The sequence below is a fragment of the Rhea pennata genome, chromosome 7 (assembly GCF_028389875.1).
Source record: "Rhea pennata isolate bPtePen1 chromosome 7, bPtePen1.pri, whole genome shotgun sequence".
Lineage (NCBI taxonomy): Eukaryota > Metazoa > Chordata > Aves > Rheiformes > Rheidae > Rhea > Rhea pennata.
In genome coordinates, this window is record NC_084669.1 from 34,975,328 (window position 1) to 34,993,257 (window position 17,930).

Genomic DNA, 17,930 nt, shown 5'->3' on the forward strand with positions numbered 1-17,930 from the left:
ACTGATTGTTGCTGTTTCACGGATTTTAGAAACCAAGTGCCTTTATGAAAAAAACTGAGAGGGAGCGAGGCAGTATGTGAGAATTTGGAAGAGAGTGACTATACCATGCTACCGTGGACCCTAAAGGCAGTCACAAAAACTACAGAGCTAACTGACTACTTTACGTGATACCTGCACACTGAACTTTCATTTCATTGTTCCACTGGCATGGTCCAGCCCTAAAACCACCTTAGTGTAGAGGACTGCCTGTGAGGAATGGCTTTGTGTGACTACTATGCTGCCACCTTAGCAAGAAAAATGAGCATGCTTATGGACTTACTTACTTACTTATGTAGTTCCTAGTTTGTTTTTTTAGCTGAGCTATGTGAAGCTGTAGTAAGTCATCAGAAATTAGATAGCTCTCGTAGCTGTACCTTGTTGCATTTGGACTAGTTTGCACAGAGCAGCCCAAGATGAGGGGTACGTAAATAGCAGCCTTCAGCTGCTTTTGCATACACCAGTTCCACCTTGCTTCAGAGGAGCAGCATGTAAAAATCTAGCTGTAAAATTCCACTTTATGTTGGTACAGATTTTAATTCTGGTTCATATTTGTCAAGTTTCCTTCCTTAAGCAAGTCCTGTTGTCAACAACAAGCATTAAATTGGGTGACTGTTTCAGTCACCCGTGTGGTTTCTTCGCACCAGACAGTACAAAGCCAGACTGCAGAATATATGAAGATACATAACCCCGCTGTTTGCGGCTGCAATTTCAGAAGAACAACAGAACTTTTTTGCAATCTATTCTTGTAACATTAATTCAAATGATAAATACGTCTTTTAAATGACAGAAAAGTACATCAAAACTGCAGGTATGCAGAAGACAAAACTCTTGAATAAGCCGAAGAAATGACTAGGGTGGGGAGCATGTAGGAGAGAAAGATAATCTAGATATAGCAGAAACGTGGATTCTGCAAAATATATACGGTGATAACAGTGGAAAACACAAGTTCAAGGAAGAGAAGTCAGTAACCTTATGAATTGTGTTGCTCAGATCTAGCATCTTTCCAGAAGAGGTACCACTGAGCAGAATTCAAAGCCAGCTTAACAGTGCTATGTTCTCACGTCTGAGATGACTCACCTGGATACCACTAGCTTGTTTCTTTGTAATCTGCCCAAGGAATTCAAGAATGGACTATACCATACATCTAAAATGTTGCATTCACAGCTTAAAGCAGTAATTGAATACACTCAAAAATATGTTCATATGCACACACATATATACACAACTCAGACAGGATCTATAGCTCTTGGACTTGCACACTTTCAAATCCACATATACAGTATGTCCAGAAAGCAAGAGAGAAAAGAAAATCAAGACAGGTAAATGGAGAAATGCGTAACCATCTCAAGTGTTGTTGGCAGATTAATCATCTGCATAAGTTTTAGTGCATTACTAAATAAATAACCTACCTGATTGGCGATCAGCCGTGCTAAGACATCCATCCTTGATCCTGACTCTGAAATCATTTTTGCTGCATTAATTACATCTGATGTGTTCTTCAATGGGCCTCTACCCCTTCAAATGAAACAAAGAAAGGCCCTTACTACAGTACTTAGCAAGTGAGAATGAATTCTCACAGTTCATGGATATTCTCACAATATAAATGAAGACCTCAACTGTATAAAAGAACCAATCCAGACAGAAGAAACAAGCATTAATTAAAATTTCCTGCCCTGCTAATTCTTTTAAGAAGTCCCACAAATTCGTATTGTGTAGCATCAGCTGGATACAGAAGCACCAGAAAAATGTCACTCACACAGCATTTTTCATATGAGAAGCACTAGAACAATCCATGCTACATCCTAAGTATATTGATTTTCAGCCCAATCTAATTATGTTACATGGAGATAATCCTAAAGAAGGAGTGGTCATGTTTTAGTGCAGGGATTGTATGTTCAATGAAGATTTGATGTATTCTGAGACTGATTATGGCTATCTGGTCAGAAAAGCTGATTGATTTTTAAACTTTAGTTCGTTTTAAACTTTAGACAGGGAATGCGAACAGAGCTGCAGTTAAAACTAACAAATACCACTTAAATTTAGATATGTAATAGCTTGAATAATAATTACCAAATCATCACAGAAATTATTCATTTTCAACTTACTTACTTACTTACTTAAGGAAACTGTAAAGTGTTGTGAATAGGCAGTAAAGAAGCTCCTTTTACAAAACATTTTTTTTTGATTAGATGAAAAATCTTTTACAGAACTAAGTAACATGTAAATACATTAGGTAGATAACACTGAAAACTATTACCTTGACATTTTTCTTGTTCTTCACTCTCTTCAGTGTTAAATTACTACTTTAACTAAACCTAAAACCAGCATTTATTATTTTTATATTTCACATCATATATAAAGGGAGCAAGAGCAACCATGCTGAATTCAACTTTTTACCTTTCAAACAACTCTTTCACAGAAAGACTTTTAGCTTTATTAATTATGTAACCATTTAATCTCTAAAGGTTTCATATCACTTTCCAAGTACTTCAATAGACAAAGAAACTAGACAAAAAACAAACAGAAAAATGACTGAGAATACTACACCCTTTTCCTTAAGTAAGTCCAGTATGGTTTCATGTATGAAGAAAGTCAGTCATTTGGGCGGAGGGGGGGGGGGGGGGGGGGAGAGGTCCAGTCCAGCCCAGTCTCTAAAAAATGGGGAGGAAGGGGGCGGCGCAGATATAAGCTATAAACCACAACTAGCTTTTAGAACAAATGCTTAGAAATAGAGTTCAAGAGTAACCGCAGTACTTCAGTCCTATATTAAAAAAAAAAAAAAAAAAAAAAGGACGGGGGAAAAAAACCTGTTAAGTAAGTTACACATTGGGAGAGCACTCCTTTTCTACACACACAGTAAGATAGATCTGTGCTCCTTTTCACCTTTACATAAATCCACACCTTTAAAAATAAAAAATTAGAAGTTTAATTGCCCTGGAGTACGGTGTAACAATTATCAGCCCCAATTTCTAGTCTTTGGCCACTCTAGCCACTAAATGTTTTTAAAAGAGTATCTAGAAGAGTACCTCAGATTTGCTGAACCCCCCAACCAATTAAGAAATGGACTATTGAAAAAAAACAGGATGAAATTTCTCTGAGGCCAACTGCAAATTCTAAATCTGGGCAGGAGCAATCAACTGCCTGAAACAAAAGACTGAAACAAACCCTATGTTGTGGTTTACAGAGAAAAATGCGTTACAGTTTGTTGGTCTGTGAGTCCATGATGTTAGGACAACAGCAGACACCACACACAGTTATATAAACTGGCAGATTACCACAGCAGAGTTTTTTGCGCTCTCAGTTCTGCAGCCACAGTTGTGTGTCCAGTTTGTATGGAAAAAAAAGGTTTTGACAAGATTGGCGACAGTGTACATAGGATGATGAGACATGTAGCAAATATGACCTGTAAGCAAAGACCAAAATTTTAAAGCCTTCTTTAATGTAGAAAAGTGGAAATGAGGAGTAGGGGAAAGGACACATACCAGTCATCACCTTCATTTAGGTTTCACGGCTGCAATGGACAGGAGACGTATTAATGAGCTTTTTTAAGCATTTTATAGGAGTGGTAACCAAAGCATCAGAGCTACTCTCGTCTCCAGACCACAGCCTGAGTGGTCTTTGTCACTCTCAGTCTTGACCTTCACATCCTGATCATTCAACCTCAGTCCTAATTCTGGCCCAGCAAATCCTGACAGTTTTCTAATTTTAGAAAAGGAGACTCAGGTGAGGCTCTGAGATAATGAGGAACTGGAACAGAGTATCCGGGAAGGCTGTGGCATCTCTGAACACTGGAGGTCATTTAGAACAGACAAACATCTGTCATGAATGACAGGCATGATTTAAGTCACAGTCTGAGTTGTCTTCTAATTTTGATATTAAATTTAACACATTTCATGTGTTTGGAGAATTGCTATCAGTTTCAGTGCACGCTGCCTACTAACAACAGGTGCACCTGTGCACATTCTGAATTCCCAGTTTTTCTGATTTAATACCAGATCAGCAGATTCAGAATGCCACCAGCTCAGATTAACTCCTTTACTCCAGATGTTTAAGACACAAAGTTCATTAAATCACCCGGTTTTCTTCCCGAGCCAGTAGACAGTTTCTTACTAGTTTTTTATATTTACTAGTGTTTTGTCTGTCAAATTTGAAGTATGAAAAAAAAAACCCACTTTGCTTAATAGGCTGTTTCATCAAGTTATAAATCTCACTATTTCTTTTTTTCCACAGGTACTTACCTTGGTTCTTCTCTCTCTTCAAGAAGCAGCTTGCAGCTCTGGTTTTTTACTCCCTGCATGGAAGATACACTACATTGCCTCCTCACACTTCACTCTTTTCAAGCAGGAAAGCCTTATAAACTAAGTAAATTCATAACACATTCAAGGCTATGCAAAAAAAACCCAAGACACAAAACATTACACTGATGAGCAATTAATATGCCCCATGGCAGTGATGGCTTATTACTAAATCTCTTAAATCAATTGTTCTACCCAGTGAGGAGACTGGGAATAGACCATCAACAATTTGAGGCAGCTGTCCAGGTGAGTCTAATTAGAAGGGATGTCACTGGATTCCACAAGACAAAAATGAGTTTAGAAAGCTGTAGATGAAAAGCTTCACAGAAATTTTTCCTGAAAGATAAGGAATTTAGAGAAACAGAAGCCTCTTAATGGGATCATTTTTGCCTCTGACCACAATGAACAACCTATCTGTACAGTAACACTGTTCCTGTCTACACATTACCTTAACTACAGAGATTGGTGAGCATCAGTGTCGGGCGTTATTTTTGACTCCTTTTCCTTTACACTGAAATTTCATTTTGAAAAACAACTACTGAAAATGTTCTTGTAATTCCTAAGTTAACTGCAACTTTTGTTGTCCCCTCAAATCCTTTGAGGATTTGATGGAAATAGAATGAAAATATGGCCTTAGCCATCATGTCTTCCAAGAATGGACATGCACAATCTTCTGCCTCAAAACGACGCTGAGTGGCTTGCTTCTGCTCACTCTACTCACCTCAGTGAATCTTCCGTACTTCTCCTTCATCAGAAACAGCAGGGAGCTCTAATGACTAACCTGTCCCTGAAAATAGACTACTATCTATCTGACGTACATTTAACCAGCATCAATTACCATGAAAGGTAAGCATTTTATAGGAGTGGTAACCAAAGCATCAAAACTACTCTCGTCTCCAGACCACAGCCTGAGTGGTCTTTGTCACAGTCTTGACCTTCACACCCTGATCATTACAACCTCAGTCCTAATTCTGGCCCAGCAATCCCACAGTAATCCTAAGCATTTTGCAACTGCGCAGAACACACACTACAATTATGCCAGTGTCCCAGTCATATTCAGGACTACAATTTGCTCATCACTGATTGTGGACCTAAATTTTACTGCAAGCTCCAGGCCACCAGCTGCAGTAGGACCCACAACTCATTGAGCAATGATGTTTGCACTGCCTGACCTGCAACCCTGGCTCCAAATCCAACCCTCATCTAAATGAACAACTCTTTTCTGCCCATCCTAAACCCAGCCACGAAGCCTATGGAGACTTCAGTCCTAACTCAGACTAGTACTCCCTTCCAGACCCAGCAATAAATCCAGTTCTTCTGTCTTCCTGTTCCAACCAGAACTCAGCTCTCTCTCCAGCCACCCCAGACCACTGTCCATCTGTGCAGCTCACACTTTCATCTCTGTTAGGGTTCCACCTACATAAGCAGGATTCACACCTCACTCATTACAAATGCTCTATTAACTTACCGAGTCATTCTCTTTTGTCTCTTTCTCTGGGACATTTAATTCTTTCAATCCTGCAATCAATTACTGTATTAGCCTTACTTCAGAGAAGCAAAGTGGGCACATAACCAGAATTTACAGAGAGAGGATTCATGACTGATGTGGGTTTAACTCTCCAGGCTGAAAAGTGAAATTCCCAGCTCCTGCATGACCAGCTAATCTATTTGCTAGAATATGCTACTCTCCTACCAAGACTTCTATACAAATATTTTATCACTTTAAAACCATGGAACTATCCCTACTCACAGACCCTGAATGAACAAGGAACCTCAAGATATAGACGGAGGCATTTAAACCCATGCTTAGTGTTTCTGTGATTTTCTTTTTGCCTGACCTCTCAGCTCAATGTGCACAGTTTAGATGATCAGTTCTGCATCTCCCACAGAGAGCAAAGTGGTCCGAAAGGACAGACCGTTTTTACACCAAGAGCAGTGCGATAGAAGAGAAACAGATACCTTGCTTTGTAAATGAGTATTACACGGGCTCACCTGGCTAAGACTAGTTCTTACTGCACTGGTGTCTTTGACCACCGTAAGGAAGCCATAGGCTCTGTTGCAGTTCTGAGTGCTGCTCTTCAAAATCTCTTGACAGAGATGTTAGCTGAGCAATAGATCTCATTTTGCTCATCAGTTCCAAATGGTGTCTACTGCGAGTCAATAAATTGCATCAATTCATAAACAAACAAGTGAGAAGCATGCACAATGAGAGAGATAAGTAATAGCCAACATGATTTTTCAAGGAAAGCAGTGTTAGACCAATCTAAAACAAGCTTTTATGGCCTCTGGGAAGATGAGAAGCAGTAAATACCATACATCTTCAGTTCAGTCAGGCTTCTGGAACTGTCTCCTATGGTATTTTCACAAACTCTAAAGAATACTTGCAAGGGAGACACTAAACGATTTGGAAGAGCATACTGCAAGATTGGTTTTCAAAGGGCCACTGCCACAAGGGAGGGACAAAAGGAAAAAGGAACTTGGCTTTGATGAGATCTGCCTTGGTTCCTGCACTGCTCCGTTCTTTGTTAATTACCTGAATGAAATATGCTGGGAGACCAGAATTAAAATAGAAAAAAATTACCTGGAGAAATTCTGGAACAAAAAATAGTTGCAATTTTATAAAGGATACAGGTATGCAAGTAGGAAAATCAAACACACGAATAGAAGTGGGAAACCATTCCCTGCACAACAGTATAGCAAGAAATTTAGAGTTCCAGTTTATCACAAATTCACCAGGAAAAAGGAAACAGCAGAATGCTATATACAAACTGGAAAATAACGCTTCTGTTCTTTTGGGCAGTAATGAGGCTTCCGTGGCAGAAACCTGAAAAAGGAAAACACAACGTTCCCGGAAAGACGTAATAGTGTGGTATTGCCTAATTTAGACAAGACAAGACTGAGTACCACTATGAAGGGCCAGGTTTGGGTTTGCTTCCTAAAGCTTTTGGATCTCTGCACAATGCTTTACTGAATTGTGGTGGAATAAGCAGTAAGACCCTGTGAAAAACCTCGACATGGGAATTTGTCAATAATTGCGGCCACTGGATTATGTGGCACAACAGAACTATACAGCACTTAAACTAACATGGTGACATGGTCCATCAACAACAGCATCTTACCTAACACGTTTTCTCTCAAAGCAGGCAGCTGTTCCGCCAAACTGGCCACCTACTGTTCCAAGGAAGGGAAAGAGTAGAAGAGCACAGAATTTCTGGATGAGCTTTTAACATCCTAGTCCACTGAATTCTACAGCACTAGCTTAAAGGAAGTGTTTCTGCCTCCCCAAAAGTTAGCAAAATACTTAGCTAAAGCAAGCTAACACAGAAAATTCAGAAGTTCAGACTTTTTCCTTTGAATCGGCGGAATGCAAACTGTACTTCTCATTTCTCCTGAACCAGTAGAGCCGGATAATGTAATTGGGGCTAAAATAGTATTGAAAGCGAAGGCCAGAGTAACAACAACCCCAGCAGCTGTTAATCCTTCACGACACTGTGGCAGCTGAATATGAATTGGTAAGCACTGCTATTTAAAACAATTTTCCTATCAATACAAGTTTGTATCAGTCCTCTTTTTGGTTTTTTATTTTTTCTTTTTCTGTTCTGGGGCAGATTCTGCCATCTAGATACTTCACTGTTGAGCTCATGTTGCGATTCTCTTATCTATCCTCTTATCTGGGGAGAGAGGGAGGTCATCCCTCTCTCCCCAGCTCCCTTATGCTTTCACCAGCTTTATAAAATAAATATACCTATTATTTAGAATGCTCTTCTGTAACAGGAGCCCTGTCATTTATCTCTGCTTCTCACTTTTTTTCTCTTTGTTTTGCCATCTGAGACCAAATAGAGCAATCAGAAATGTTCTCAGCATTTAATAGATAATACAGAAAGCGGATTTTCAAAAGTCTTTAGCCCCTACCAACTTTAGTTATGATAGTTACATCTAGATTCTCTGAATTTCGCTTAAACTATGGACACTTGTTTTGTTCCCTGAAGAATCACAGAATGATTGTCAGAAAAGCTCAGTCTTCTGAGAATTTAGCCAAACGTAACAAAGATTCCCTGGTTTATCTGTAGGACATCCCCAGGGCCATGCCAGTGCAACAAGGGTTCTCCTCTGTGAGCCATCACTGCCAGGCAGGCATTGTAACTGCAGGAGAGCACGGCCCTGCTCCTTACTCCTGCCCCCAACATGCTTTCAAGTTGTTTGGTCCCCAGTCATCAGCTTGCAAGAAAGCTGTTGACTTTGTCCTTGATACTATTTATTCTTGACCTCCTCATGCTTTCCCCAAGGCAGGTCATTTTTGACTCCGTGATATGCACTGTGACTGTGTTATAACAAGTAAAATACCATCTATAGTCATTTCATTTATGTTCATTTATATTACTGTTTTGATAAAAGTCTAATAATATTAAAACAAGTTTCTTAATGAACCCTTGTGTTTTCTGTCTCTTTCTACTTTAAAGATGAATTAAGAAAATAGCTATTTAAACATGAACAAGACAATTCTTGTCCCTAGCTCATGTCCCTTGTCAGCTGTATAAACTTTGTTAGAAAAAGCAATCACTGATGACTCAGCTGCAGAGTCAAAGGGGAACATGACAGTACTGCAAAACAGCTATCACTAAAAATGCTATTTCTGGCCTGCAATGTTATAAAGCATATGGCTGAACCCCGAGGAACTCTTGCCTCTGAACATGGACTTATCTAGCACAGCACTGCTCCTTCATGAATCATGAATATTTCTGTAACCAAGAACTAAAATAATAACTGGGGAGGGGGGAGGGGGGAAGAGCTGTTATTGCTTGAATAACTACTGGATGTTACATTACCTGTCGAAGATGCTTCGTAACTACATCTGAAAATGGTACGGAAGACAAGAGAACAGGAGATAGAAAACCAAGTGGGTAACAGTGGGCACAGCAAAGAAGGTATGTCAGAAGAGTAACCAGTACGGCCCAGGAGGTGGCTGGCTGAGGGAGGAGTAGCTGAAACCCCGACTACAAAATCTTACATCTCAAGCTTGACAAAACCAATCGTAGCAACAAAAAAAAAATAGAGAAAGCAAAGCATCAGAGAGATATGTATGTACATGAGCAACTCTGATTTACATGTACATGCACCAAGTATTTTTACGTGCAACAACCAAACACAGGGAAGTGTCCAAATGCTTACAAACACTTACAGAAATGTAAACCGAGGTACTGAGAGCTCTCTGAATTTACACCCGTACACACATACAGATACCCTTATCCATTCCCTCATAAACCCAAGAGTCCAAATCTCCTCCAAGGTGCAATCTCCTCTTGCAGTCTCTGACGAAATGCATTACAGAAGTGTCCAGTTTCCACTCAGTTAAGACCCACTGCTGCAGAACAGCAGCTTACTGCCTGCCCACTAGTTTTCCTCTATCCCAGGAGGTTTTTGGCATCATGTTTTTTTTTGAACACTGTGTAATATCCACTAATAGAAGAATCTAATAAAATAGTAACAACCAGCACTGTAAAGTGCTTTTCATCTTCGGATCACAATGGTAGTCTTTTTATAGCAAACAGTTTACTGAAAGTAGAGAAAAAAGTGTTAACAAAAGCAGTGGTTTGCATAATACAGCTCATCTGAATAGACGTGTAGATGTCATTACTGAGTAGATGCCATCCATAAAGCTCAGTGGTTTGGGTTTCGCTTAGTTACAGAGGATCTCATAACCATCTTATCCTATGCCACCAGAGATCTGTCTCCTCAAACCCTTCTCTGATCTGTTTAACACATCCATACACTAACATGATCAGTACAATGTAAGAGTATATCACAACAGCACAAGTGAGTTAGGTCTGTTATCTGAAACAAGCATCAATTGTCCGTATTTCTCACCTCTTTTTTTTCCTTAAATTGTCTCTTGGAGATTCCTCCATCTCTGTCTCCAGAACTAGCTTTTCAAAGGACCCTGTTGTTTTCAGCTTCTAAGATGACTAGCAGATCTTATTAGTCATGGGCTTTACTTGATTTGGATATCCAGCATTTTTATTCTATATTAGACATACACAGTTACAGCCTTGATGATTACGGAGGAAAGCCTCTGCTTTCTGCCTCATCAGACATTCTTCTCCAATTTCCTTAGCACGAGTAGAAAATATCAAAAACATTTAAGACTCTAATATAAGAAACCATCCAACAGTCTCACAGACTACATGCTTCAGTAATTTTTAAAATCCAAGCCTTTCCATAAGCATACAGCTTCTTGCATTCTGAACTGGACTGTGTGGACAATGTGGACATGTCAAAACTTTGTCCTTTACCAACAGGTCAAACGCATTGTCTGTGATACTTCTGTAGGCACTGCCAGCCTGTCTCTGAGAACTGGAAGAGCAAATACAGAGGCGTCTGGGTATGTGATATATGTTTCAAACATAATGGCACTGAGCTCCATGTACACACCTGGAAGCACAGAGGTGAATTACGGTTGAGTCACAAAGTCAAGAGTTATCTCCACGGACTCCCACTGCAGAGTGGTCCATCTGCTTTCCACTCTTGTAGACCACGTATTGAATTTTCAAGAGATACCACATGGTCTAGTACAAGCAAGAAGCAAAAGAAGCCATCTGAGGGTTACTAATGAAACAAAATACGAATGTAAGCACTGCAGTGCAAGCACAGCAATGCAACTTGCGCAAGTCAATAGTGCCTTTCAAAATCCTCTTGCTATGCAGTAACCCTTACAAAATGAAGCACTCGATTTTCTTCACAGTGTATCTTTTCAGTTCTCCAATGAAAGCAAATGCACTATTCTGAAACTCATTTGTTGTACCCTAACATTTTCTATTAACTTTCTCTTTATTTCCTTTATTTCCAGGTATTTTGTGGAGAGACAATCAGATGCGTTTTGGAGTAACTAACTGTACATAGAAAGTGCCTTGCAGGAAAAGACAGCCTAGTTAGATTTAGATTTCAATGTACTAGCTGAACAGGAAAGAATAGGAAATCTGCATGTTGTGTACATACATTCATGCACACACACACACAACTGTGATTATTTGGGCTTCTCCACCATCTGACATCTGATTTCCTTGGAAATATCTATGGTCACTGAATCAAATATATGTAATTTATGTAGACGCTCAAGACAAATGTTACTCCCATCAGCAATAAAATCTCCGCCATAAACTCCAGCTATGAAACTAGGATAAGGCCAACCAACAGGGGCTGGAGAATGTTCTCTATGAAATTCTATGCATTCTAGCAGACAAAACAGTATTAGCCTCCACTCAGCAACTCCCTTCAAACATTTCCCTAGAGCTGCTCATTGTCTAGGATTTTTCACTGACTCGACATCTACTACTGCATACGCCATCCTCATAAAAGGACCAGCTATACACGAGAGAGATTCCTTGAATCTTCCATAAGCATCTTCCACCCAGAATTCCACCATGGGGCTTCAGACATTTGAAAATGTGGCTCCTCAATGGATGAAGATGACAACAGAGTGCTTTTACATGCCCAGGCTTCTGTGCCTAGAAAATCATCAGACTTGTAAAATACGTGTTTCCTGCTGACATTGCATCGGAGACTCCCTAAAGATAGAAAAGAACAAGAAATCCAAAATCTGGCTACACTGTACTTGTGTGCGTGAACACTGAGCTGCTGAGAGCTCTTTTAATAAAGCCAAGCTAAGAACTACATCAATGACATTTTAATTTTCATCTGAGCTGCTCTTACCACGTATCTTCGCATTCATCTTGAATGCATCTTAAATCACAGTCATTCAAAATCATCATCCAGATCTCAAAAAACAGAAGACTGGCCTAAAAACATGCTATTTAGATGCTTTCTGTAACACATTTTGAGCTTGTTCTTTTTCTGGATCTCTGCAGTGCATGCTAGTCCCGTACATTTCATCATCATTCATAACCATGAAAACCACTTTATCGTTAAATGAAAGCTGAAGAGCTTGCGTGACTCTGAAGAGGGGTCGCCTTCGCACAGAGAGCTACGGTGCCAGGCAAGCTCCGCAGTCTGCCAGGCCCTTCTCGCCCATGTCCCGTGTCCCTGCCGCGCAAGGGTGACCGGTGACCTTGCAGCTCTGCAGGTCTGTACCACCAGTGCAGTCACTGCAGGCACCTCTGCAACGTGGGCAAAGAGGAGAGATGAGGCCTGGAACTACAGGAATTATCCTGCATGTGAATCAGAGCCCTGAGAGGCTCATGGAGACACAGATCAAAGCAATAAGCTTTTTTTTTGGGGGGGGGGGGAGGCGAGTGGGGGGAGGAGAAAAAAGAAAAAAAAAAGAAGAAACTCGTATTGCCAGATGCAAAAGAAAATTGGAACAACTGGCAAAACTTGGACTTACAGGAATACTGCCCTCACAGATGACGAAAAAGGAGAGTGTAATTTTACTGTAGCAAAATCAAACAAACAAATGCCAGGATACATAATGTAATTAACACATCTGTAACAAAAATAAAAGTACTCATCAAAAAATCACATTTTGTGTTACATGTGCACTTAGCAAATCTACCATATCATTTTGACAGATATTTATTAATATGGATATCTAATCACATTGCTAGGTTGCAAATGGCTCACTCATTCATCTTCTAAATGCCCTGCTTTAAGTTTCTGATTAGATGTTAAACCAATTATCAAAATATTTCTAAAGTATGACTTCTCTGCACCTCTGTGGCCTCAGAAAAGCATCATTAACTTGTAGTAGTGTTTCAAAAATCAGCGTGCAGTTCTATCATTACAGTATTTATAGATCTGTGCTTATAGTATGTATCCTATATTTAAGACTTATTTTGAAGAGATTTCCTGTTATATAACATTGAATATGAAGATCAGCTAAAATGAACGGAAATGTATTTTGATACAAGTGGTATCTCTTGAAAGAATATATTCTAGAGTTAAGCTGGTGGTCACCCAATAGGTGGCTCATCTGGAAACAATCATGGTTTATCAAATACAACAAAATACCACACAGCTCATAATCCCTTTTTCTAATATCCCAGCCATTAACTACTGATGCTCATCACAAGCTTGTACTTATTTTTGTTACTGACATTTTTTTGCCAGCTTTTCTTCTCAAATATCCAACCTCTCATGAAGGTACAGAAAAAGCTGACTTTATTACATGTGTGGTTAACAAATGATGAACAGGTAGGACTAGAGTGCAAACTGATTTTGAATTCCCTTGATACTTCTAGTATCACTTATTTTAGCTCCCCTTATTTTCTACTAGACACAGTCTAGCTCACTGACGAGTTGCCATTTCATGTCAGTCTGCCACGGAGTCAGACTTACAGCCAAGAGAAGTGCCTGGAAGTGTTGCCTTGGAAACCACATGGAATCCAAATCCTCCAGATACCTCAGGTCAAGATAAGAACTCTTCCCAGCTAAAATATCACCTAATGTCACCATTTTTGGTGTATCTCAGGAAAAAATTTCAGTAAAAATAATAAACATTTTACTTCTTCTATATTAGAACCGCCTGATGTCCATGTTCAGAAGAAGCAATTTCAGTCCTAGGAAGTCTCTCCATAACTGCACTACTTAAGGGACTCTCACTGAAAAAAAATCTAGGCTGTATTTTAAAATGTTTGGCAAAAGAGTTTCATTTTTAAAGTAAAAATCTGTATTATACATAATGAAAAAGAGCAGTTTTAGACAGAACTGTATGATGGGTTTTTTTGTACCTTCCTGCCTCTATTTGGTATTTGCCTTTTATTCATGCTCTGGGGAAAAAAATTATCTAAGTTAACAAATTCTCATTTGTACTGTTGATGACTCACAGATTTATGAAGAGCTCCACAGTATCATTTTTTTTTTTTCAAAAGGAAAAAGGGTCATGTCCCTATCCTCCCAAATCTTTGCACTGTCCGCCTCAATCATTCAAGTATTGTTAAGTCAGGCTCCAAAAATAATGCAAAACTGGAATAATTAACACAAGACCTGAAGATAGTTTTGAGAATTTTTGTATTTGCTTTCTAGTTGCTAAGCCTTTAGGGTCATAGTTTCAAGATTTGCTCTGTAGCCATGAACAACTTAAAAAAACGCTCGATTTGAGTTTCACCTACAATAACACAACTCAAGGATCAAGATATGAAGATATGAAAATACATACTAAGGTTTCTAAAAAAATGTGAGTTGGCAACACTGACTCAGCCAAACACTGTACAGTCTGACTGTGAAAGGAAGCACAAGATGTAGGCTCCACACCGCAGCAAAGATGTGAAGGGAAAGAATGACATGGTGGTTGGGTGGACAACTCCTCACCTTTTGTCTGCTTTGCTCATCAACTGAAACAGAGGAGACACCTTATCCGAGTGGCCCTCATCTGGGAATGCAAGAGAGCAAGGAGGTGCACTGGGTGCCTAACTGCTGCAACTGGCTGCTCTTCAAGCACCACCTAAAGCTCACATGAACTCCACTGAGAGACAAGAGCTGCTCTTGGAAAGCATTTGGTGTGCCAAATGGCAGACTACTCTGAAACTGTCTTTTGAGAAAAACAAATCCCACCACCATTTCAACTCATGCCCTTTCTTCTTAATCAAGATTGAACTGTAAGTACCAGAGTAAAATTACGCTTTGTGTAAAGAGGTGTTAGGAAATAAATACTGTGTTAAAATAAAACACCCTGACGGAGACGAGCTGCAGAGCCTGATCTGGTTATCAGCTACACATTTACAGCCACTGAATATAAGGTTATACAAAGAATACATTTCACGCATAAAAGGAAAATTAAAGGAAACAGATAGAGTGGACATTGTTGCAATACATCTTTTAGTAGTAGTAACTTCACTGTCAGCAACTTTTTCCTAATATATTCTTCGTAATCTACCCCATGACAGCAAAAGCACTTGGTGTAACATTAGCTCTCACAGATGTGTAGTACCTCATGACCACAGCTCATGCATTCCTCTACATATATTTTAAAACTCTTAAAGGTAATCAATCTTAGAATACTCACATTTCCCTCCTCTGCCACCTCTGATAGCCCACCTGAAAAGACACATCCGAAATGGAGATCAGATGGCATTACCGATGACATTCAAGAGAGAAAAAAATGGAATCACTTATGTTCCAGTACAAAAACACAAAGTACTAAATTAACTGGGAACTACAACCTGTTTATAATCAGCCAGAAAAAAGAGTGTTTAGAGCAGGCAATTTCATGTCTAGCAATTACAGGTCCACACATACAGAAGAGGCTTCTCTGCCATACTCACCGACAAACATGCTGCTTTCCACAGATGATTTAGCCAACAGGAAAAAGAGGATGTTTAGATCAGTAAATGAAACTCAGAAAATAAATCATTGCTTATAGCTGAGTGTAGAGCAGAGGTTTCAGTGTGAATGACAGAGTATTTTCTTAATTTTGACCCACCCTTTTACAGTTCTAGAAAAAGATTATGGGAGACCCTTCACAGACTATCAGGGGAAGCAGTGATTAAGTCACCCAGTTGAAAATAGGAAGTTGTGCTGTGAGAAACAAGAACTAGATCCCTCTACTTTATTTTTCTCTGACACAACACTAATCGGAAGTCCACTATCTGCAATTAACCAAGAAAATAGGATATACCTGGAGGTAAGCACCTAGTCACAGTGTGCTCACAGAAGGGCCAGTAAAATAGCATTTAAGTCTCAGGCCAAAATATCTACCCCAAAAAATGGATTTAAAACTAGTCTCCACACACATGCTTACAGATTGTCACCTGTCTAATAAGAAGCAGACAAAGTTTGTGTCCTTGCAACAGTAAAGACTCCTTAAGTAAAAATTAACTCTTTATGATTATCTTTCTGCCCACAAAGAGTAATCAGAATAAATTCAGCTGGGTGGGAGACTGGTCTGCCACTGGAAATGCCAAGATGAGAATGGAGCTGAGTCCCTAAGAGAGTTCCAAGAGGGTGAGGGACTTTCTGCAGTCCTTCTTTGCAGAAAGAGCAGCCAGACACACGCCTTTTTTTGGTACTAGGAGCCAGACTTTGCTTAGTGTACCAAAGCCTGAAGAGGCCTCCCTTTCAATGACTGCAACGTACCAGGTCTGGTGTTGTCAAGGAAGACATATTAGGTCTACTTCAACAGTTTATTAAATAATCTTAGCATGGGATACACCTCCTTCTTGCCCCTAATGTGTGCCCTCATCCAAATGTTCAATTACCCCGTGTAGAAGTGTTTCTTCTCAGGGCAGGCAGTTACTTCTAAGCTCTATTTCATTTATCTATAGCTTGACTGCATTTCCTCTCAATATATATTCATTGCTCAGTCTACTCCTGTGCCAGTTGTGTTTATAGAAAGGAAAAATCAATATTGAGCAAATTGTTAAAAATGAGCAGCTCTGCTCTATCTGGGCAGACTTATAAAGTGTCTGCTGTTTTCACAGCCATGTCTGAGTTAAGAGCTAAGCCTTCCTCTTATTCCCTCCTCTCACAGAATTTACCCTCTTCCCCAATAATCATCAAGGATTTTAAATAGCCCTACTTTTGCTATTTATATTGTGATACTCAAGAAACTGTGCAAGGATTCCACCTTCCCCTGACATCTTCTTTACTGCTTTGACCTAATTTAGTTATTTTGCTTCCTAGTATGTTGATGACATGTAGCCTTTCCGTAAATCTGAAGACCACCTCAGGGACAATCTATGCCACTCGTTTAGGGGAATAAATTAAACCCGTACGTAGAGACAATCTCAATGGTCTGTGAAATAAGTATAAGTAAAGCTAATTTCCTCAAACATCTCTTCATTAAGTTTACCATTAAAAAAAGATATCCTCATCAGCTCTAAGACACCTTCCATGTATTTTCACCTAACCAGAGTATACTGAACAGTGTCATCCCTTCTTACTGCAACCACAGAGCACCCAGAACAATTTGATACATCTGATGCACTGCTTGCTGACATAAAGGGCAAAGCTCTCAGACAACCTTGTTAAGATGATCTGAACTGTTATTTCAGAGTTGAGACAGGCATGAGCAAATGTTGCGAAAGAAAAACTTGTTTGCAGTCTATCATACAGATACTGCTGTATTTCTACCCTGTTGCCATCTCCTATGAGCTTAAGTCACAGCCCTGATACAATTTTTCACTAAAGCATTCATGGTATTACTGGTTTTGGATGTATTCTGCAGTAAGAATACGTCTGTGTGACCCAGATATGCCCAAACAGACATATCATGTTCACTTACATAAAGGTGACACCTCTTCCATATCCCCAGATACTGACCTCCAAATGGGTCAGCTGGCTGTAGTCTTTCTGCAAACCAGCCCTGAAGCAGCTGACTGCATGGATCTGGCAGAGAGGAGGGCACTTACTCAGCTTTACCCCAACCGGCCTGGATGAAAACAAGATCTGATACAGGGAGATCTGCACTGTGCTCTGACCAGGTTTTCCTGTATCAGTGTGAACACAGCCTCATTGGAACAAAGCTCACCGATGGCCAACTGACTTACAAGGAGGCTAGCGTTACAAGCCAGTCCACTGAAATTCAAACTTTTGTTTTCTGTTTCTCATTTGACCTTCTCTCAACCAAACAACAAAGTCAGTCTCTACACAGAGCACAGGCCTTGACACAGGAAATGTCACCTTTACACTAGAAAGCTCAGATACGCT

General features: G+C 39.7%; 1 protein-coding gene across 4 annotated transcripts in view; it reads right to left on the bottom strand.

Annotated features, from left to right (window-relative positions):
* The window catches only part of CTNNA3 (catenin alpha 3), a 456,698-nt gene that overhangs the window by 20,233 nt on the left and 418,535 nt on the right, over positions 1 to 17,930 (bottom strand). For all 4 annotated transcript variants that reach the window (XR_009959014.1, XM_062580676.1, XM_062580675.1 and 1 more), the window contains exon 16: positions 1,449 to 1,554. Coding sequence is in view for 3 of the 4 variants with exons in the window: in XM_062580676.1 (XP_062436660.1) it covers positions 1,449 to 1,554 (106 nt within the window). In the remaining variant the exon portion in view is untranslated. The remainder of the gene's footprint in view (positions 1 to 1,448; positions 1,555 to 17,930) is intronic.